This window comes from Culex pipiens, chromosome 1, assembly GCF_016801865.2.
Source record: "Culex pipiens pallens isolate TS chromosome 1, TS_CPP_V2, whole genome shotgun sequence".
NCBI lineage: Eukaryota > Metazoa > Arthropoda > Insecta > Diptera > Culicidae > Culex > Culex pipiens.
This window is the reverse complement of record NC_068937.1, coordinates 51,995,642-52,019,330: the sequence shown is the minus strand read 5'-3', so window position 1 is coordinate 52,019,330 and position 23,689 is coordinate 51,995,642. Positions and strand designations below refer to the sequence as shown.

Sequence of the window (23,689 nt, the reverse complement as noted above, 5' to 3'; positions counted from 1 at the left end):
AAAAAATCATAAAGAAAAAACACTAAACAAGGGAGTACTTCCTTTTTGTAATAGTGCTAAATGCTCAAGGTTTTCAGAAATATCCTTAATTTCTTGGAAGTTCTCCTTTGTTCAAAGCCACAACTACGCTCTGGATTTCGGTTCAAGTTATCTTCGTGTTCCTGTAAAGCAGCTCGACCACTCGAAACCGCGGCTTGCTAAATCTAGTCACTGTCGCTTCTCAGCGCCTGCTACTACCTCAACCTGAAATCAGAACCAAAACAAGAGAGTGAGTACAACGCGCATCAGAAAATGCAATTCTTTCACAATTCTCTCAGCAACACCATCGATGCGTTGACATCGACTGCTCTCTCAAGACTCAACTTCATTCTTGAGCCAACCGCGACCGCGTGTGGACACATTTTCCTCGTTACTCCTCGTCAACCCAACTCGACAGAGAGTGCATTAGTGGTATTGGTGAAGCAACACTTAGTCAGCGGACAAGTTCTTTTGTTATTAATCATGTAAGTGCCGCGTTTGCGATCAGATTCCGGATTAATGCAGTGCCGCACCCGTTTCCAACTGGCGTCGAATTGACCCCGTAAACTCGCGCAAGTGACCCGCCCGATAAATGCGATAATTACAGCCTCAAAACCGAACCGAAGTGAGTGTGATCGAAGCCCAATTACGACCAGTTACGTGAGTCAATTTTTGATGGCTAATCAATTTTGGGTCTATGCAACACACCCGCAGTTGATGAGTGTTAACGAGAAGACGAGGTGAACAAGTGGTAGTAGGCGGCGGCGGCACGACGCGAATGACACACGCACACTAGCAAGCGTTATTTTGCAAACAAGCTGCGTACGCACACAAGTAGCAAGAGGTGCAGCGGAATTTTGGTTGGTGTGGGTGCGGGTTGATGTTTTGTTGGAGTTTTGTGAGTGATCGACGTCAAAAAAAATTATCAGGCCCAAAACAAACCCACCCCTTTGGAAAATACAATTCATCAAAGTGACCGCTGACCTGTTGAATGTAAAGCGTCGGGGTGACAATGTGGGCGCAGTAGAGCGGCCACACCTACTTGGATTGAAAGGTGGAACAGTAACACAGTGCCAATTGCAGAACGGTAGGTCAACGATTCCCTGGATAAAATTGTTTACCAAATACACGACTCGCACCTTGTTAACATTTTAAAGATGTAAACAAACAAAGCCAGCGATGACTAAGAGCTGTTGAACTTTGTGGAATGAATGGAGCGAAATTGTTTTCCATTTGCTGGAAGAGGATCATGTAGAAAAGCACTCTGATGGGGGGAATTATTTTATTTTTAGATAGTTTGCAAGATGTTTACCAAACGGTTTCTTTTTTGAGAAATGCTTCTTCTGGGTAAATGACTCATTTCATAATAAAGCAGTTTACTCTTAGCGCAAAAATATATATATATATATATATTTCTTTCATCGAATTTTCTAAAGCAACTTAATCATGAAGGTATTGAAATGAATTCAACTTTTTACTATCAAGATGTTATTATAACAATTCGACGCCTCTGGGCTCTCTTGTACAAAGCTTGCAGGGATTTCTAGCTTGTTAGAACAATAAAGCACAGAGGCATCAAATTGTATTTAAAATCAAATCGTTTCAATGAATCAACTTTGCGTTTAACTTTGCGCAGTAGGCCTAAAATATAAATGTTTGGAGCAATTTACCCAATAAAAGAGAGCTATTCTAAGGATAGATCAGCTTAGGTTAGAATAACATTTTGTTACTATTATTTACTAAGTTTAACTTTTCTGTAAAAGTATCAAAAATTAATACTTTTCGACACTCTTTTGGATTTTTAATTGACTATAAACGAGAAACTAATGCGAGAAAACGAACGTTTTTACTGAAAAATCCGATTCAAAATTGTTTTCAATTTATTTTAAGAAATAAAGTAGAATACTTAACAACTCGTGCATTATTTTACAACTGCTTGTGAAAAACTTTACAATGCTGTTGTTTAAACGATCAAAGCAAATTCTGTCAAGTTCTATGTCTTTTGATATCTTTGAAAAAAAAAATGCAACATTTTCTTTAAACTTAAAGAATATTGTATTTTTTAAATATAATTTTTAACTCAACGTTCAAGAAGAAACTTTAAAAGCTACCGATTTTTCAATGGCTAAACGGAATCGAAATTTGGATTTATTAATTTTGTATCGACAAATGATCTAGCAATCTAACGAGCTGTCAAATCGCAACATAAAGATAAACTTTCTGTGCAGTTTCTGTGCAGCTCTCCAATGCTTTTTAAAAGTTTAACTCCATGTTTCTCGCACACACTCTCACTTTTAATTTCTCGATACTGAGATTCAAGTTGCTTTAAAAAACTTACAAGAAAAAAACAAAGCAGTTTAACAACTAAAAACAAGATTTTAATAAAAGTTTTTTTTGTGTCAATTTAGGTTACTCAGCAACTTTGCCCAAATTATTGTGGTTTAATTGAGAGATGTTTTGATTTTAGTTTTTAGAAAACTTTATAGGTTCCGCCATCAGCAGTAACATTGTATCTAGAGGGTGAGATTGAGTCCTACAAATTTGAGCATTTAATGATTTATGAACAATTTTAGGTAATTGTACAGATTTTAAAATATTTATCAAATCAATTGGTCAATAATTTTAATTATTTGATGCTATTCAAATAAAACTTTCTAGTAAGAAATTTACCAACACATTCAAATAATGTTTACATGGCAGCTTCGTGTTTGTTTGCATCAGATCTACTATCTCTTTCTAGCAAAATTTTTTTGTCAGGCGACTTCTAGCTGTTTTTTTTTTAACTAACCGCCCGATATTTCAACCAACATATTCCGCAGGGACTGAGACAGCTCGAGCTCGATTATTGTTTGCATCAGAACACAATGACGAGTAATTAGACATTTTTGAACTAAATAATTTTTTTTTCACTGAGCCTAGAAAGCTTTATTGAAGTCATGAAATGTATACGCACTTTTAAATCCTCTAAGTTCTCGTCAAAACCGAACCAACTATGAAGTGGATAAATGGAGCATTAGTCATATTTTATTGAATATTACTTAGAAATCAACAAAAATAGAGTGAAATCCACCGTAATCTAAGTGAAATTCACGCAAATCAGACAGGTGTCACATTCACTCAGTTTTGAGAAGGTTCGGTTTAATCGAAAACTAAGTGATTTGAAAAATAAGAGTGCTCTGAAGCTCACTAAAAAACATTAGATTTATTAAAGTTACTTTGGTCTTTAATTGAGCTTTTAAAGCAAACTTTCAATTCAAGACAACAGCATGGTAAGAAGGTTTTTGTGTCTTTTTGAGAGAGCTTAAGGGGGCTTTTGTCCACCTCCAATAAAAAGAAAACAAGATAAAGACCTAACCCACATCAACAAACTCAACATACATGTAATAAATGTAATAAATATATGTAATAAATATTAGACTTAGTTGAACAGGCTGTTTGTTTACAAACCTTTTTCAAGTTTGGTAATAACAATAATGTATATTCAGTAATGACAGCTCACGATCTCAATGATACCAAACATTTTTCGAGAATCGTCTCACTTTCTCTGATTTGCTATCGCTTTCTCTAGCAAACGGACCCAAGGAGAAATCTGAAATAATGAGAGTAGCATTCTTGCTCACTGTCTTGGTCGAATTGTAACAGTTTAACCCTCTACTGCTATTTTTTTTTTTTTTTGCAAGAATATTTATTTTTCCCGTGTTCAGGAGGTCATTTTGAGCAACTTTTGTTCTACGAAAAACTTTACTTCTCTTTTTTATGTTTTTCTTGTTTTATTTTTAGTATTTTAATTTGCATTTATCTTGTTTAGTCTGGGTCACTAAAAAAATACTGCATACTTCTTTTTACTGAAAATATAGGAAATGTTAGTAAAAAAACATAGCCAAAGTTGACCCCTAAAAATTACATTTTTAAAAACATTGGCAAAGTCACATAAAACAAGTTAAACCTCCAACCCTGAAATTTTCTAAAATCTTAAGAGTTCTTCTTTCCAATACTTTTTGAAGATCAAAAATCGGTTGGAATATTGATTTTTGGCGTTTTTTCAGATCGAAGCCCGTTTGAAGGGTTAATACATTCAATAATGATTTTTCGTTAACTCGACAAACCCCTGGAAAAACTGCAAAACATTCAATTCAAATTTCAATTTTTCATGCTTTTTGCGAATTCTCTACATTCATGCAATTATTTACTCACATCAGTCGGGAAAACCGTTAATTGTATGTCACGCCAGCAATTATATCTAGAACCTTTCGGACGGCCATAAAGTGATTGAATTTGTCGTTCCAGCCATGCTCTGATTACCTACTGCCCGTTTCACATTCTCAAAGCCCCCTTCAATTGAGAATGAAAAGAGCAAACACGACCAGCAAACGACTGATATTGCATTACATCGCCCAGCGAGTAGATGAATGAAACGTGTGGAGAGGATGATTCATTTTGCGCGGAACGACAACTGCAAACACAACTAAATGGTCATATAGTACAAGCAAAACGTGACAAAACTAGCATTATAGCACATCCATCACTGCAACTATCGAGATAATTGTGGGTGCGATAAAAATGCTATAAATTTTCTATTGACAAGATCTTTCCAACCAACCAGACCTGCATGTTCAACGGATACGCCTTTCTAGCTCCGATTGCTCAAGAGATATTTCTCTAACTTTATCTGGACCACACTCCCTCAAACACTTAACGGGAGAGTTCTTTGCCACAGCACTCCAGACAAACAAGCAAACAGACAGCCCCGGAATCAAGTTTCTTCGACGAGCTAATCTTGGCGTGATCGCGTGCTATATTTAAACCTTGCGGTTTGCTCTTTCAACATCACTTCTACTTGAACGCGTTTATCATTTATGTTTGCTGAACTGCAAACTGACCCCGTGAAGAGGCCACTTCCCGGAAGAAGTCGATAGCCAAGATGACTCACGCGAAAGTGCGCCATAATGGCGTCGAACTGTCAAACTGACTTTTTTATGGCTCGTGCCATAATGGCGCTTATTTCGATTTGTCTACTTGTCGCAATTCGTGGAATTTTTCTGATAACAGAGCCGATACCACGACGTCAACTGTTAGCAGCACAGACTTACAGTTATGACGATTCGATAACTGATGAACGCTCCCGATAATTGCGATAAAATCAGACTAGAAGGCCATGCGCCTTAATGTGTGAGGCACGAGTGGCTTCGATTCTTGGATTTCCATGGCCAACTACCATCCGTCTGAAAACGCTATCGTTACAACTACATGCAGAGAATGTACGGTTTACTCGTTGGAATAATCCAATGAGATGACTCATTGGGGCACCACGCGCCAGGAAGTCTTGGGAAATAATAAAATGCCTCCTAAATTCAGTGTTTTGATTACGGCGACATGATTAGCAAACAAATCCCACACTTGCAAGATAAGTGGTTGACCTTGGACCAAGTCTGACTGTCTCAAGCGGTCGTCAGGCTACGGCGACGATGAACAAAAACGAAGGCTCCGATGTCAATGGTATAAACGCATTACTAGTAGAAGGCAGGAGACTAAATCTGAATGTCATTTAGAGAAGATTTGCGACACCGTTTACTGTGGGTTGCTCCACAAATTGTCTAAACCATTTTTGTTTCATAACAAAACTTGACCTAACCGCTTTGTTTGACAGTAGCTTACCTGCCGTCTTGTTTGGATTGATTTCAATGCAAATGAAGCTTAAGGTAAGCTAACTGTCAACTCAACAAACTTATTATTAAAATGAACTATTTTCCCATTTTAGCTATTAACAACCATGGAGGACTCAACCCATTCCACACCGGTTCCCGTGCCAAGACCCCGCCAACGTGCCAACAACAACAACAGTAGTGCCAACCCCGAGGTTGACAAGGTCAACAACAACGCTAGCCAAGATGTGCCAGACTGTATCAGCAGCATAAAACCATACGTTTCACCCTACCCGAAGCTGGACTACGAGAACGTAGAGATTGTCATACCCCCTAAGAAACCGGCAACCGTTGAAACACCTCAGAGCGATGGTTCCCGACCAGTGCCGGCGCCTCGCCGGACGAAGGTCATCATTCAGGAAGCGGACGACAGAGCTACGTTCTACCAGAACGTAACACCGGCGAGCCCGACGGGTGCCGTAAGGAAGTCCTCCAGCATCACAAGTCCGACACCCTGTCCAGCGATCACGACAGTTCACAATGACCTGCGAAGCAACGTGACGCCGGCTTCGCCAAGTGGAAGTAGTCCGAAACGGTTCAGCTTGGAGGGTGAAGATCCCAGCTTTCGCCGGAGTGAATCCGATGGAGTTTCGGTTGGGAGTAGCGACAGCAGTGGTCGCAAATACAAGACTACGTCACCGGGGGAGCTGTTCAAGACGATTGGGGCTACCTCGAGGATGCTGACGGAGTCGATCACCGAGCGGGTTACACACAAGACCAAGAAGGTCGCCACCAAGTTGGACAAGAACTATAAGAGCTCCAAGAGCTCGATTGCCAACTGGAGTTCGGGGGCGAGCAGCAAGTTCAAAAACGTCAGCAAGTCGATCAACAGCTTCTCGGAGGATAAGCTCTCGCTGTCGTTGACGAAGAACAAAACGAAGCGAAGCAACAGCACCGGGGACGACGACTTTCTGGAACGTCGTCAGACGGCTCCACCGGAGAACAGTGATCTCATGAGAAACATTCAGTTCAACAGTCCGTTGAACAATAAAGTAAACAATAGGGAAGACCTAACCAAGGGGGGTTCGTCTTCCTCGTCCACGTACGACATTCCGAAGAACGCCAAGCGCACCAACTTTGAGGATCCTCCTCCGTACGAGGAGCCGACGTTGAAGAGCAAGTCGAATAGCAGCGCCAGCCTGGCTTCAGCCTCGTCTTCCTCAACGAATCCCCCAGGCACCTTCACCAGAAACAGTGGCATAAGTCAGAGCCTGTACAGTCGAGTCGTTCCGAAGAAGGACCGAGGAGGCGGGGACACCCCCAGCCCTGCACCCCTCCGCCACAAAAATAAATCCGAATCGAACCTGCACGGGTCCAAGTTCTACATCGACTCCGTTCGCGAGGTCGACATCGACAGCAGCACGGAAAACATTCCACCGCCAAAGTTCCCAGCACCGATTCTGCAGGACTCCGCCAAGACGGAAAGTCCCTACGGAAAGCTCAACATCATTCCACGCCAGCGCAGTAGCAGTTCCTCCGAGGAGGACAACAACCTACCGGAAATGCTCAAGCGGGTGCACATCCGCAAGAAGACGGAAAACTACGAGAACGTCGCCCCATCCGGATCGGCCGCATCCGACAGGGCAACGTGCAATTCTGTGCAGAGGATCTTCTCCCGTCGATCGTCCTCGATCGGCGAGCTGCGCAACAATCTCAACCTGCGGTCCGATTCGTGGAACTTTTACGACGTCAGCAGTCGGGAGGAGACTCAGCGGGAAGAGGAGGAGGAGGACGATAGCTCTCGGTTGAGCACTCCGGAACCTACGTACGTAAACGATGGACAAATTTACGGGCAGATCTGTGACATGGAGACGTCGCTGCTCAAGCCGGAACCGGCTAGACCACCGCGGCACGATTACGACGAGGTGTCCATCTCCGATATCATCGACGAGTTTGATCCGTTGGTGCAGAGACGTTCACTAGCTGCGATCCTGGAGAAAACCGGCAAGAACGTTGAACTCACCTTGATCGAGAACATCCTGAGCGCGGAATCCTACGGGAGACGCGTCACGGTGGAATCTTCCGACGAAAGTACGGAAGATTCGCCGAAACAACTGCCGAAGCCGCCGATGCGGTCGGATTCGCTGCTTGATACGTCCTCCAAGCACGAACCTCCAAACAAGGAGACACCACCGATCCCGAAGCGCAAAAAGTCTCGCGAAGCCAAACGCAGCATGATCATTCACCAGAACCTGCAGCTGCCGTCGGATAGCGTGGAAAACTTAGTAGACGAAGCGGAGGTTCAACCGTACCTCGCGGTAGTTGAGGAACCAAGCACCAACCCAGAACCGGTCGATCTAAGCTACCCGGGAAGCAGTCAGGGTCCGCAAAGCAGTTGGTTCGTGGCGGAAGGCGCCAACGCAGCGGAACCGGAAAAGTTCCTCAAGAACACGAACGTAAACCCGATCAACGAGAACGTCGGCGGGAAGCAGGTTGAGAAGATCCAGAAGGAGCTGCCGTCGGAGCTGGCGTGCATCGCCGAAGATGACACTTACCTGCCCTCCTATCAGGAGGCTACCGCAGGAGGAGATCCTCTGCAGGAGCCGCTTCCGTCGACGAGCAAACCGAGCGTAAAGTCAAAGCTGTTGAACGCGTTGAAGCGGAGGTCAAGCCTCAAGGGGAAGGGGGATGTGAGGACCATGCTGGAAATGGTTCCTAAACCGTTGCTCACGGAGCGTTTCATCAGTCACCACGGACATCTGCTAAAGTTCCCATCGGGGATGATCGGTGACGTGTTCAACGAGTTGACACCGCGCTCGGTAGTGCTGAAGGAGAAAATCATCCAGACGTATCAGGATCCGCAGAAGACGCAACCGAAGGAGACGCTACACCTCAAGTTCATCCTGAGCTTGCAGTGCGTCGTTCAGCACAAGTTCAACAGCGAAGGTGGACTGGATCTGCACTGCTTCGAGGTCGTGCTGGCGATGCCGAAGAAGGACGGAGGTTCGGGAGCGAATCAGCAGCTGGTTACGAACCCGAATTTGGTGATTACGAGCACCAACTGCGGGAACGTCAAGACCCAGCGACAGTCGCACATGTTTGGCGTACACAAGCGCTCCGATCGGAACCTCTGGATGGCGAAGATTCTGCAGTCGGTGACGGATGTGTTTCCGGAGAACTGTTTGTCGGAGTTCACACGAGGTGGTTGGTGTTACATGAAGAAGTCGGTGTCCTCCGAGTGGAGCGGAGCTTGGTTGCTGCTGGCGAAACGGAAGCTGTACTTTTACAACTACCAGGATCGACAGCTGGAGCAGCTCGACTTGAGGAAGGCTCGCTGCATCGGCGGAATCGAGTCGGACGAGTCCATCAAGAATCTGCATGTGGAGCAAGGGCCGACGCTGTTTATCGACTGTCCACCGTACGCGACGTTGTACTTTGTAATGAGTTCCCCGCGGGAGACGCAAATTTGGAGGAAGATCATCAAGGATACGGCGCACAAGAACGGCGGTAGTCTGCACTCGCAGCAGCTGACGAAGAATGACGTCCCCGTGTTGATTGACAAGTGCATCAACTTTATCTACGCACATGGATCAATGTCGGAGGGAATCTACCGCAAGTCGGGATCCGCTAGCCAGGTCACGAAGATTCTGCAGCTGTTCAAGGAGGACGCGTTTGCGGTGCAGTTGATTCGAGGAGAATTCAGCGAATACGACGTCGCCGGGGCGTTGAAGAAGTTCATCCGAGACATTCCGAATTCATTTTTTGGGAACCACTCGATCAGTTTCGTTAGCATCGCCACGTTGAACTCGTTGAAGGACAAAATCGACTCGTACAAGGAACTGCTGGGGAGACTGCCGAAAGTTGAGTACCACACGCTGAAGAAGCTGATCGGTCACCTGAGCTTCATCGCCTCGCTGGAGCAGCACAACAAGATGGGCATCCCAAACCTGGCCATGATCTGGGGATCGACGCTGATGGCCAACTCCAGCCAGAACGTGGAGGCTGAGCAGTACAGCTACTCGCAGGACGAGGCGGATGTCGTGGCGGACTTGATCAAGCTGTACAAGAACCTGTTTACGATCACGCCGGAAGAGGTCAAGAAGGAGCTGCTGATGATGCAGGTGCTGCAGAAATACCACGCTGCGGCGGAGAACATCTCCGATACGGTGAAGCATTCCGGAGACTTTAAGGTGTGGATCACGATCGATTGCGACGGGAAGGATGGCGGAAGTGAGGACAAGACTCAGATCAATGTGACGTTGACGCCGACGAAGACAGCGTCAGATATTTGCAAGGAACTTGCCGGGAAGACGCCGTATCAGTGGTATCAGCTAACGCTGTTCGAGGTTATTGGGGATGGAGCGTTAGTACGACCGGTTCACTACAGTGAGAAGGCACTGGAGAGCGTCTTGAGGTAAGCAACTTTCCATTACAAGGCGGAAACAACTTCTAACGTCTGTATACTTTTAGGTGGACCTACTGGGAGGAAGCGGACCGCAAGAGCAACTACCTGGCGGTTCGGCCAAACACCCTGCTGAACGACGTGATCCGCCAGATCCAGAAGGCCCCTGTGCTGACGCCCATAACGGAGCTCAAGTTTGCCGACCGGAAGAGTAAGACGTTGCGCAGCTTCAAGCTGCAGCTGATCGGGAAGGAAATTGTCGTGCTCAAGATGGACAAAAAGGACCGGAGTACGCTGGAGGAGGTGACGAAGATCGATCTGAGCCGAGTGTACGCGTACATTGGACGGGAAGCAAAGCGGGACCAGGCGGGATTGCGGTGGGCGATAACGCTCGTGGAGCAGGACTTCCGGAAGAGGTAGGTTCCGGGTTGGGCAAACTACTAGGTGATTCAAGGGAGACGCGGTCAAACAAACTTACCTCCAATGTTGACGTTTGACAGCTGACCTACTGCAATCTAGCTCAACTGTCAAAATCACTTCCAGTGATGCCAATAACAACGATTCTTTATCCGCAGATCCCGCGACTCTCCCTTCATTGGCCACCTGTTCGGTGGCGTCGATTTCAACGAGCAAATCCTGTGGTATTCCAGCATTCTGCACAGCCTCCACAGGGATGACATTCTGCCGAGCAGTGATTTGTTCTTCTAGGTTTAAGAAGCCAACTTGTTAAGATAGCCAATTGTTCTAGTTTATCTTTGTCTCTAGCGTAAGGGCCATTCTTCAAACGGTCGAAACATTCAGATTTACAATTACTGTAAAAACATAAATTGTTTTATAAAAATAATACAAAACCTCGACACAAAGTCACGTTGTATCTTTGCATCACGCCCCCTCGCTCGTCTTCTCGTCAATACTTTCGGTAACGTTGGCGGCAGCACTGCCAGGCCGCTCTGTCTGCTCCCCGTCCGAGTCCTCCTTTCCGCCACTATCCTGCACGGCAGTCTCGCTGATTTTGGGCGCCGTCGGCACAGGTTCGCTGCCGTTGGTTCGTACGCTCAGGTACTTGAGCTCGTGCTCGCGCCGTTGGCACTCGACGCCGTAGATTACGAGGAAGGCGGCCGCCAGCAGGCAGCCGATGCTGTTCAGGATGGTCGAGCCAAGGGTTACGTAGTACCAGATGCTGACCACCTCGCGGCAGTTGAAGTCGCTGAAAAGAAAAGAGATTGATTTGATTTTAGAATTGGCGAATATTTAATTGAGATATTTTGATATAAATTTTCAACTCACCGATACTCCAACCGAATGACCCCCTCATCTTCCAGCTGCTCCGCCGCCTTCCTCAGATCCAGCCCACTCATAATGGTGGGCCCAATCGTACTCGCCACCACGGCAAGTCCCGTCGTCAAGTTCATTCTACCAAAGTCCTCCTCCCCCTCCTGATCCTCATTACGGTCAAAGTATCCTCCCGTTCCACCCCCTCCAGCCGCTTCGTTCCTCACATCACTGACGGCCATCGCCGCTTCCGCGACTTCCTGCGGCGATCGCGGATCGATCAGGCAAACGCAACTCGACGAGTTTACGTTGAAGTGGTACTCCGGCTCACAGCGCAGATTGGCCGAGCTTAGGTTCGTGGTGTGGATGAGCGCGTAGATGAACGCCAACATGGTGAAGAAGATCGTCAACAGCAGGACGACCAGCGCGTTGATGCGGACAAAGTTGAAGAAATTCTCCCGAAGGCGATTCGCGGGTCTTCGCTTAAAGTCGAACAGAAACAGAAACAGCGCCCCGCTCAGCAGCAGGATCATCCCCGACCAGTACGGGTTGTCCTTGGTGTGGGTGTTCGGGGACCACACGATGATGGTCATTCCGACGAGCGTAAGTACGGCACCGATCGCGACCTTGAGCAGCATCAGCAGTCGGCTGAGCCGGATGTGGCGCAGGTTGAGGGAGTTGCCCTTGGGGAACCGTTGGTGGTAGTTTTTGTTGTTCACGACCAGCATCCGGCTGTGGCGGAGACTGCTGCGGGTGGGTTTGTGGCGACCGATCAGGGTGCTGCTGTTTTTGGCAAAGTTCTGCGGCACGGTTGTCGTCATGTAGACGGCCTGTGGGAAAGCGAGAAAAAGGAATTTATCAGCGAATAAAATAAAATAAAATAAAATAAATATTTGAAGAAAAATGACTGAAGCACTGCTAAAAATACACGAATGAGATTCATGAAAAAAAGAACGAGTCCAGCTCATTAGCTGATCCACCTTAAACAGTATCTCAAGTCATCAAGATAAGCCTCGCCCGGATTACATCACCAATCTCCCGACTCACAAATGTGTTTACACACATAATGAGGGTGATCCCCCAACACACCGCACCGAACCGCTCTCCAGCCCCATATCTATCAGCAGATGCAAAGTTTTGTGTTGTATGTTTTTATTATATTCTCTGTGTACAAAAGTACTTATGAACGGCAGCTCGGTTTCGTACAAACAAAGAATCGAGTCGGCAGATGGGGTATCGGAAAGAAAAGGTTCTCAATAAATACACAGAACGTGGCGATCGTGATCGTGACCGAGGCATGGAGGAGTGCTGGAAAAAAAAGTTTCATCAATGGGTTTGAGGAGCGAATGTTGCGAGAGCATTAAGTACTTAGGAGATAAGAATCCATCGTGAGGTAATACAGAGGCAATACGGTTCTGAGCAGGGTGTTTAATGATTTTATGCAAATTTGAATTCAAAAAACCTAATTTTACGCTCTACAGCATTGCCTCGGCGTCCTCTATTGCGAGATTTCTACTCAAAACTAGGTGTCCGAAGGCTTGAAACGATGAGACAGTCCAAACCTCTTTTTACACCTAAGCTTCCATCCACCCCGGGATTCGAACTGACGACCTTCGGATTGTGAGTCCAATGCCGGCTCCTACACCTGGACTGAGCTAACGAGCTTGTATTTTTTAAAGACTTGTATTTTTCGGTTTTAAGTTACTTCTGCGCCAACTCACACGATATCGGAACATGTTGCCCGACCTCTCTTCGATTTGCATGAAGCTTTGTCCTGTGGGGTAATTTTTGTCTCTGATCCCGAATCCGAGCAACATTTTTCGATATCTCGTGACGGAAGGCGGTACGAACCGTTCTATTTTTTAACATGCGAGAAAAGAAGTGTTTGCAAAAATTTGCAGCCTAAAATTATAATGGTTTAGAAACTTGGTGTCAAAGGGACATTTATGGAATCAGAATTCCGAAAAGAAACGTATTTTTCATCGAGAAAAATACAAAAATAGTTTCAAAAATTGTGCCATTTTTCGTTACACGAATGTAACATATTTGGGACATGTCATTTTATGGGAAAAGTGATGTACTTTTCGAATCTGCAATTTTCTGGTATTGCAAATCTGATATTTTTTCATTTATAACACAATTTGTTTTTTTTTTTAAATTTCGTGTTTTTGCTAACTTTGCAGGATATTTTATAACGTGTAACTTAGTAACAAGGTTCTACAAAGCCGTAGAACAGACAATTACAAATATTTTGATATAAAAGGGACCGTACGGTTGGTACCACCCCTCCGTCATGGGATATCGAAAAGTGGAGCTCGGATTCGTGATCAGGGACAAAAGGAATCAGGGACCCACAGGACAAAGTTTCACGCAAATCAAAGAGGGGTCGTCGCAACTGCTATGTGAGTTGGCGGAGCAGCTAAAAATTAAACATTTATCGAAAATTTCAACTTAAAATGCCTATAACTTGAAAACGGCATTGCAAATTAGATTTTGCATGATTTTTTACATGATTCAATAAACCTTCTATAAATGATTGGAAAATATTCAAGAATTCCAAGGGCAATATTTTGAGCGCGTTTCATGTCTGTTTAAAATCAGTGCTGCAGTCATCCCTCATTTTCAGAACAGTTTACAGATCGGTAATGTTAAAAAAAATCATATAAAATCAATAACGTCATGATTCGAATTCCCGGACGCTTCGAAACCCGGACACCTCATCTTGTTTTATCAATTATTTGGATATAAGTTCGCATTTTAAATGTCAAAAATGTGTTATTTGATGAATTCTAACATCAACTTTCATTTAAATTCAAGTAGTTAATGTCCTAACAATTATTTATAAGATTACCAAAAATGCGAAACATTTCACGTGAAAAATTTCATAGGCGTCCGAAGCACCGGGAAGGCAAAGCAGAAATTTATGGTTATGATTTCCTTAAATTCAAGCAAATTGTTATATGAAATATCGATTGTTTTGACGTTAACAGCTTATTTGATACCTAAATAAGGCCATTGACTAACATTTCAGTCCAGTGTGCGATTCATTAGCAAAAACGAGTGTCCGGAATTCGAAGCAAAAGTGTCCGGATTTTGAATCAGCTTTTATCAGTGTCCGGGATTCGAAGCACAACAAGTCATTTTAATTTTCAAATTCTGATGAAAAATTGTTTGAAACGACATATTTTTCATGAATTCTCTAAAACTGTCTGTTAATAGTACATCCTGATGATTTTTCTTCATTTCCAACTTATTACATGATTTTTCGTCAGCTATAAAAAAAAATGATATGCTACTAAGTGTCCGGATTTCGAATCATGACGTTAATAAGTTGGAAATGAAAAAAATATCATCAGGATGTAGCATTAACAGTCGGTTTTGGAAGAATGCATGCAAGATATGTATTTTCTAACAATTTTTCATCAGAATTTCAAAATTAAAATGACTTGTTATGCTTCGAATCCCGGACACTGATAAAAGATGATTCGAAATCCGGACACTTTTGCTTCGAATTCCGGACACTCGTTTTTTTCTAATGAATCGCACAAATTTGGACTGAAATGTTAGTGAATGGCATTCTTTAGGTCTCAAATAAGCTGTTAACATCAAAACAATCGAAAGTTTATATAAAAATTTGCTAGAATTTAAGGAAATCAAAACCATAAATTTCTGCTTTGCCTTTTCGGTGCTTCGGACGCCTATGAAATATTTCACGTGAAATGTTTCACAGTTTTGGTATTCTTATAATTTTGTTTTATTTAATTGTTTTGGCATTAAAAACTACAGCGTTCAAACAAACTTTAAATGAAAGTTGATGATAGAATTTATCAAATAACACAGTTTTGACATTCATAATGCGAACTTATATCCAAATAATTGATAAAACAAGATGAGGTGTCAAATTCACTACCTCAATACTTCTAACTAACGTGAAATGTTCCAAGGACTCCGAATATGTCAAAATTGAGACCAAAAAGTGCCGCTATGGAAGCCTAAAGGGCAAAAACTAACGTTGTAAAATGTTTGTTATAGAAAAATCGACAAACTCTGAGAAAAACCGCGATTGGCCAAAAAGTTAATACCCTAGTCTTAAAGTCCATGAAATTCCCTAACATTTGACCTATAAGAGTATGGATGCTGGAGGCTGTTGCAAAAAGATATTGAGGTTTTTTAAAAAAAAAACAATTTTTAACAGTAATTTGCAAAAGCTATGAAAAAATGTCAAACTAATCCTGGATGTCTATAGCACATTTTGAAGTGTTTCAAAAGACCTTTCGAATGCATCTAAGAGAGATGGAATTGATGAAGTTTTACGGAAATGCGAGCAATTTTAAGATTTTTTTTTCAATGTTTTTTGGACCTCAAACTTCAAAGCCCGTTTTACCCCAATTCTCTTTGTCGTAGACGGCTCATATTTGGCATGAGAACATCTCATGTATAGACAAACAAACGCTGAAAGTTTCATCCAAATCAAAGCACCTCGATACGACCTGTTACACATTGGTGAAAAACTCGCTCTTAAGTCGAAACTATTCTACACAGCAAAAATCCGATGGTAAAATCGCATGCAAAAGCATGCACATCACCTTCCTCAAAAAAGACTCTTAATATTACACACTGCATGTACAATTTTTGTAAACACAAAAAAAAGTTGGCAACCGACGGGATTCAAACCCAGCACCAACAGTAAGGACTGGCGCCTTAGGCCGCTCGGTTATCAGACCGATGAAGAATGGAAAGGATAAACGAATATATGAGCTTGACATTTCGGTCAAGTAGGTTTCCATACTGATGGGCTACATATTTCATGGTGTAATATTACATAAAATTTCATAAAATAATGCAAAATTTATTTTACACCCAGGCCTTTTACACGCAGTTCGATTACTACCTTTTTTTGCTGTGTATCAAGTCCACAAAACCGGTGATTAGAGAACATTAGGAACTGCAATCTACATGGTGATGAACCTCAAAATGACACAAACTTCCTCGCCTCTAGGAACAAGCTAATAAAAAAAGTTGCTTCAGATTGAAGCTCCCTGTGAACTGGTTCCAGTATCTTAATGATTTCCTGTTACCATATTGCGGGTAATAAAGATCACAATTAATGCTTACAGAGTGCAAAATACAGGTTTTGAAGCAAAAACATAAAAAAGAAATCACTTTTATTAATAAATAAAAACAAGCATTGAAAACTAAAAGCAACATTTATAAATGTTTAAGAAATTGATAGTGATTTGTAAATACTTTTTATTCACATCTGAAATTCAGCTCGCTCTACAGAGGGGGTAACAAAAAATGTTAAATTCCAACAGGAAATTTTACTGCTTCCCTTATCATTAGAACGAATTCTACTCATGATTCATCCCAGTAAACACACCGTACAAGCAACAAATCGATGACGTTGTCGAGCCGCTCCGTCTAACCGAGCAGCTGACATCACACATCTCTATTTACTAAATTCCTCCGATCATCGACGCGACACGATCAACGTTTAAAAAGTTGCAACGTCTCTAATGAGTTTCTCACGAGCATTTAATTTTCAGTTCGAGCATGATATTTGAAAAAAACATCCCGGAGCTGCACGTGCTTTTGATATCAACTTTTTATCGGAACAACCTTCAAATTTTCTTTCCTCAACACCCCTGCAACTTTGCTCTTTCTGCTCAATCGAACGGCAAATCGAAATTTAAATTTACCGTAACCGTGTAACCGGGACCGGTTGGAAATGGTGGCACAGTGGCCGGTGGCGGCCGCTAGTAAATTTTCCCCTCGCCGAGAACGTAATGATCGTACCGCACCTCGCTCCGCAACCCGGATCTTCGCCGCCGAGACCGGTCTGGGTGGCGGCATTCCCAGCCCCCCTCACGGTAACCGGACTAGCAGCAACAGCAATGACGATGATGATCAGCATGCTGAACATAGAGTGGTGATAAAGATGAGTCACGTGGGGTTTGCAGTTAAATTTATCATATTATGGTTTTCCACTTAAATGTGTTTTTTTTTTTCAATAGCTTATAATTTGCCCGCTTTTGAAAGATAAACAAATAACTTAAGATTTAATCATTCGTCACATTGATGTATTTTTTCGTTTGCCAGGGAGAAAAGGCTCAAGTTCTGCTTTTACAATGAACTTTTCTGGGAAAGCTTGTAGACCACCTCCACAGGTGAAAAGCTAATTTTGGGTTATTTATGTACTAGGGTGTAACAAAAAGGGTAAATTAAGTTAAGTTATGTTAAGGTCGCGACGCTCATGCAACCAAGCAAGCTGATGGTGCTGCCAGATGTGCTTGGAGAAAAAGTTGAAGTTTTCAGCGGCAGTGTTGTAAATTCTGTAACATTTTAAATAGTGGACGATTTCTTTCACTTTTTCGGCAAAGTTGTTCCCTAGAACACGGACTATGAGCTCATTAGGTTTTTGAAAAATGCAAAAAATATTAAGGGTCTTAAAACTGGCAAAAACCAAAACGCACCGATTTTACGGGTTAAATCGTGTCACAACCAATCATGGTCATATTTGAGATTTGTTCTCCGTACACCTAGGAAATCATGCTCTGAAATGCCTACAAAATTAACCCGACAAAACAAAATTGTAAAAAAATGTTTTCCAATACATTGTACCTTTTATTACAAAAGAAAGGTTTAAAGTTTGCATATGAAGAAAAAAACACTTTTCTCAGAATTCTTTGAAAATTCATGGATGTGTAAGGAATTGTCTCAGAAAAAATTTTCGTGCCATTTTTTGTAGCTTTAAGGTTACTTTCTTTCGATTACGCTTTAAATCGATCACTCGGAAACCGCTCGTCAAACCACAATTTTTATTATTATTTTTTGCTTGACTGTATGGCCAAAAACGATTTTGTTTACGGATTCACCAGAACAAGAACTGAAACTGATCCACAATTTTGAAGCTTTTCCAGAATTTATTTCCAGAGATTGATCATTTCAGTGTTTTACATATTATTTTGACCACCATCCTTCGTGGGTCTCAAACTCATGAACACAATTCACGATTACGGGAATTATGTGCCGCTTATATTTTTCCAGTAATATTAGTTAGTTAGTTGTCTTTATCAACGAGCCAGTGATATTTTTCATTATATTCTGATTAAGGTGAAGCCGAGTAGTGCGGTGCCTGTGTGGACGCGCAGTCCTGTTTTTTTCGTGATATTTTCCGTCTCTTTTGTGTCGCTGTTTGAGTGCATAGGGTGATTGGTCATTATAATTAAATAATAGCATCAGTAGTGCGGTGCCTGTGTGGACGCGCAGTCCTGTTTTTTCGTGTTATTTTCCGTCTCTTTTGTGTCGCTGTTCGAGTGCATGGGGTGATTGGTCATTATAATTAAATAATGGCATCAGTAGTGCGGTGCCTGTGTGGACGCGCAGTCCTGTTTTTTTTCGTGCTATTTTCCGTCTCTTTTGTGTCGCTGTTTGAGTGCATAGGGTGATTGGTCATTATAATTAAATAATAGCATCAGTAGTGCGGTGCCTGTGTGGACGCGCAGTCCTGTTTTTTCGTGTTATTTTCCGTCTCTTTTGTGTCGCTGTTCGAGTGCATGGGGTGATTGGTCATTATAATTAAATAATGGCATCAGTAGTGCGGTGCCTGTGTGGACGCGCAGTCCTGTTTTTTCGTGATATTTTCCGTCTCTTTTGTGTCGCTGTTTGAGTGCATGGGGTGATTGGTCATTATAATTAAATAATAGCATCAGTAGTGCGGTGCCTGTGTGGACGCGCAGTCCTGTTTTTTCGTGTTATTTTCCGTCTCTTTTGTGTCGCTGTTCGAGTGCATGGGGTGATTGGTCATTATAATTAAATAATGGCATCAGTAGTGCGGTGCCTGTGTGGACGCGCAGTCCTGTTTTTTTTCGTGCTATTTTCCGTCTCTTTTGTGTAGCTATTTGTGTACATGGGGTGATAGGATTTCTTCTTCTTCTTTTTTCATTTATTTTTTGTTCGCGCGTTCGTTGGCCGATGAATTTTATTTTTGTTCTCTTTATATTGTTTTCGATAGAAACGATCCGATTTTTGTTTTTTGAGACAAGCAAGTCGTATTGCTGGATCAAGTCCTTTCCATATCATCGAGGATCGGAAGGCACGTCGACGGATATGTTTTAAGGCTTATGATATAAAATAATTTTAATGAATGAAGCCCTTCCTACATCACCGTTGATCGGAAGGCACGCCGACGGAGAATTTATGGAAAATCGCGGTCGAATTAATACTATATTTAAATCCCTAGATAGGTATCTTTCCGCAGCCGGCTGCCTAAGATTTTTAAAATTTCAACCGATAAACAAATTGCTCATGGTCGCATCACCTACCACAGTGAATCCTGACCTCATACCCATCTTACTAACCCCTCAAAACTCATGTGATACTTTGTCGGAGACGCAGTCGATTTGGCGGTCCCATCACTCAAGTATCGGCTAACATTCCCATCCACTTCCCCGTGTCTTACCACTGGTCGTGGCCGGCGTCGATATTGATCAGCACGATAGGGACCTTTGAAAATTGCGAAGGGGTGATGATTGGTTCCTACTTTTCATCTGTGGTCCACGGAGCAATGTTTGGGGGTCCTGGTCAATAACGAAGTAGCAGCTACGGGTAGACACCAATGCTATGCTATGCTATATTCTGATTAAGGTGAAGCCGTTGATCATTTTTGAAGAAAATTGATCATCACTCTAAAATTCTCTGTATTGAATTCGATTTAACGAATTTCTGCACCAAAATGAATCAGCATGTGCCAGTTGTTGCCTTCTTGAAGCCACTGAAGGAATTTTTGATCTAAAGCAATTGTGTTTCAAAATTTATATAATTTTGTGATTCAATCACTGACGTCCTAGCTGGCAATCATTGATTAATGACGATTTCCATAACATTGCAAGGAATGGGATAATCGTTACCAAAAGGAATCAGCATGTGTAGGGCACTATTCTAAACAACTTGTAGAACGAATTTTGTCAAAATATTGATAGCGACGCAAAAATTATATCTTTGAACGGAAAAGCATGCCAATGATGGAAGTATTCACGTTAAGGCTCTGAAAGGCATCATTCCCGATCGGCCATTTGGGGGCCATGTTTGTTTTAGAAAAACATTCAAATCTTGATTCAGAATATTTCAATCAAAAAATGGGTTTCTTTGTGTTTTTTCCAGAAGCATTTTACCTATAGTGATTATATTTTCATTTTAATTTACTATTTCTGGACCCTGAATTCAGAACCATCATTGATAGTCATTGCCCCAAAACAGAAAGACACCATCTACCACCTTTATTTATTTTAGTTCTGTTGTAACCAATAGTTTATTAACTTTTATTATTTTCAGATTTATTGCTATCATTTCCAGTCAGTCAATTTTCGGCCGTTTTGGCTTTACAAAAAAAAATATGCTTAATCCACCTTTAGGTGGTGGTGCCTTTGCAAGTTTATAAGTAATTACATTCAAATAGCAAATAGCAAATAGCATCACGTCGAATTAGCACCAGCATTAACTCCGCTTAAGACCTTCTGACAACCCATCCAGCGATGGGTTGCAAACAGGGTTACCAGGTAAAAATCTGAAAAATCTGGCCAAGTATCGTCCAAAATCTTGAAAAAACTGGCAGACGAAAATCTATCAATTCTCAATGGTGAAGGAGAGGGAGGATATGAAATAATTCAAAAGTGTTGTAGGATTTGAGTGGTTTAACCGAGGGTTTAACTGATTTTATGACCTCAGTAATGTTGAATCTCATAAAAAAAATACATAACATTTTTTTTTGTTATTTTCATTCAATATCGTTCAAAAAGTTGTTCAAAGTGGGCAAAAAGTGAAAAATTTGGCAAAATCTGGATGAATCTTTATTCTGACAGACACTTGAAAAATCTGGCAACCCTGGTTGCAAGGTAGTTGCGGACATAGTTTTCATTAAATATCTCAGATCTGGCCTTAAAAAAATGGTATAAAAACACTTAAGTGCTCAAAACTTTGGATAGGGTTGTCAGATTCTTCAATTTAATCCAACCTTTTTACAATCTTCCAGGCTTTCAGCAAAATCGTTTTTAAGTAACATTAAAACTAAACATCAAAATTTATAGATAGGGACTGATGGGAAAACGAATCAAAAGCGCTTCAACAAGTGCCGAGATATTGGGTGGTGACAGCCTTCGCGATGCTTCTAACTACCCATTTCAAAATGGTAAAGAACCATGTGGCCATATTCCTAGGCATCCAACTATATTTAAACTTCAAATCTCATCAGACAAAACAGACATAACGAAAAATAATTTTACACTCGAAATCTACATGCAAAAACATTGAACAACCGCAACTTTTTATTTACCACGCATCATTTGCATCATCTTTCATATCTTGATATCTATTCTATGCGAGTACGGGTGCGTATCTCTGCCGTCATACTGCTTTCATGTCACAAAAGTATTTTTTTTTTTGTATATTTTAAGAACAACTTTTTGTAAATTGATCTAATTTGTTGAATGAAGGTATAGATTGAGTAACCAACAAAAATTAAATTAATTCTATTTTATAGGCCAAAAAGCGACTGCAGAGCACGACTGCGACGCCGTTGATTGCCGCATTTTATTCAACACAACACCTATAGATCCAGGGCGAGTGTTTCTTGTAACACGCTCCACGAGAGACCCATCATTAGTGCAGTGCCGCTCTGCAAATGATAGTGGTTTTCGTGGCACTTTTCTCGATAAATTCCAGGAAAAGATGGGCCTGAAAACTAGGCTTCTGGTACAAACCTCCGAGGGGGCGCCCTCTTCCGGCAACCGAATGGTGATGTTACGCTGGGCAGAGGCAGGTCGGGACGTTGATCGGGGCGAGTCTTCCGGCGATCCCGGCGGTGCCGCCGGTACCGTACTGGCAGTGGAGCTCGGCGAACTGGAACTGGTTGCGGTCGTGGCCGCAGGTGGCACGATCGTCGGAGGTGTCCGCCGGTCCGCGAGCAACCGCCCGTCTGACTCATCGTCCGGTTCCTCGTCCGGGATTTTGGAAAGTCCGAAAAAGTCCGACTTGGCGTTACTCATCAGCAGCGCCGAAGAGCGTCCCATCGGGATGTCGTCATCGAACTTGAACTGAATGTCCGGGATCTGGATGACGCGGCTACCGGAACTTCCGGACGATGTGTTCAGGTTGTCGTAGAAGCTGTGCGGACGTTCCTCGTCCACCGCAGGGGTGGTCAACTCGTAGCTCGATCGCTTCCCCGAGGACATTGTGAAAGCTACCGCGTACGATCGCGATCGCACGAACTTCCTCAATTACCAACTCCGAGATCGTTGACACCAGGCGGCGTAGAGTAGCCGGGTAGATCACCACGCCAAGTGGCCACTCTCTCTCACGCGCGCACAAACACACACACCTTTACTAGACGCGTGCGACGTTCTTCTCGGGGCTACCTCGTGCGTCTCCAAACTATCTCTCTCCTCAAGTAAACACACTAATTACGGCAGACACCTCAAACAGGTCGCCCCCAAAAACAACCAATAATGATGTCCACAAACCCAACCTTGGGACATCGCACTAGGGACGGTCTGTTGAACTTCCCGAAAAACTCTTGGCGCGTACGATCGCGATCGCGGTCACTCAAACTATGAAACTTTTTTGAAAACCCACACCACGAAACCCACGAAACGGTGCGAAAACGAGACCGGGGAACCTCTGGGAGTGTTGGCAAACAGGTACCGAACGCGATCACCTCTCGCGGTAGACTAATGGGAGGCTCTTCTTTGCGAAGAAGATGCGTGGCCCTCTTGCTTTGGCTGGATCAGCTATGCTCAAACGATCGTGTGAGGTTGTGAGAGAGAGAGAGAGAGAGTTTGAGAGATAAATGGAGCGATCACGCTCATTAGAGAGGGAATTGTTCTCGTGTGAGAGCGTTAGTGAGAGAGTGAGAATGTTACACGTGCAACAGTTTTTGTCTGTTCTCGAGACGTGATTTGAAGAAAGTAATTAACTTACTTTTATTATGAACAAAGAGCCCAACTCGTTCTGAAAATCCAAGCATTATCCCTCGTTTTTTCCAGGCTAACTGTGCCGTGTTTACTGCAGAGAGGATTCTGAGTACGGTTCCAATTGCATAGAATCTACAATGGGAAGGAAGCGTGGACATACCGTACCAAACGTTCTAGTTTGAACAAACAGTCTTCACAGCATCGTTTCGCAAAAAAATGTCTTTGCAAGCCATGACAAATGGCAATATTGAGATCGGAAAGATAGAAGTTCAAAAAAAAAAATCTCATATTGACATGAGCATGTGTAAGCAACAATCAGTTGAGCAAAATTTAAAACTCATTAAAATGCTATTACTAACTGCATGATCTGTTTTTGTAATTCCCTCAAC

General features: G+C 42.8%; 2 protein-coding genes across 4 annotated transcripts; one reads left to right on the top strand and one right to left on the bottom strand.

Moving 5' to 3' along the window:
- The first annotated feature begins 358 nt into the window (after nucleotides 1-358).
- LOC120412693 (uncharacterized) lies at nucleotides 359-10,816 on the top strand. 3 transcript variants are annotated; one of them, XM_039573281.2, is made up of 4 exons: nucleotides 359-1,105; nucleotides 5,777-10,074; nucleotides 10,131-10,478; nucleotides 10,638-10,816. In XM_039573281.2, the coding sequence occupies exons 2-4, from the start codon at nucleotides 5,789-5,791 to the stop codon at nucleotides 10,768-10,770; spliced, it is 4,767 nt and encodes a 1,588-aa protein (XP_039429215.1). In that variant the 5' UTR covers nucleotides 359-1,105; nucleotides 5,777-5,788; the 3' UTR covers nucleotides 10,771-10,816. The 3 variants fall into 3 exon arrangements, with proteins under 3 accessions (XP_039429215.1, XP_052562403.1, XP_039429206.1); XM_052706443.1 differs by having other exon boundaries at nucleotides 376-503; XM_039573272.2 differs by lacking the exon at nucleotides 359-1,105 and adding an exon at nucleotides 5,691-5,717.
- A 55-nt stretch (nucleotides 10,817-10,871) lies between these two features.
- Nucleotides 10,872-23,067, bottom strand: LOC120412730 (uncharacterized). The gene is made up of 3 exons (XM_039573324.2): nucleotides 22,092-23,067; nucleotides 11,350-12,164; nucleotides 10,872-11,269 (listed from the first exon to the last, which is right to left on the bottom strand). Exons 1-3 carry the CDS (start codon nucleotides 22,560-22,562, stop codon nucleotides 10,945-10,947), a joined length of 1,611 nt encoding a protein of 536 aa, XP_039429258.1. The 5' UTR covers nucleotides 22,563-23,067; the 3' UTR covers nucleotides 10,872-10,944.
- Nucleotides 23,068-23,689: the final 622 nt, after the last annotated feature.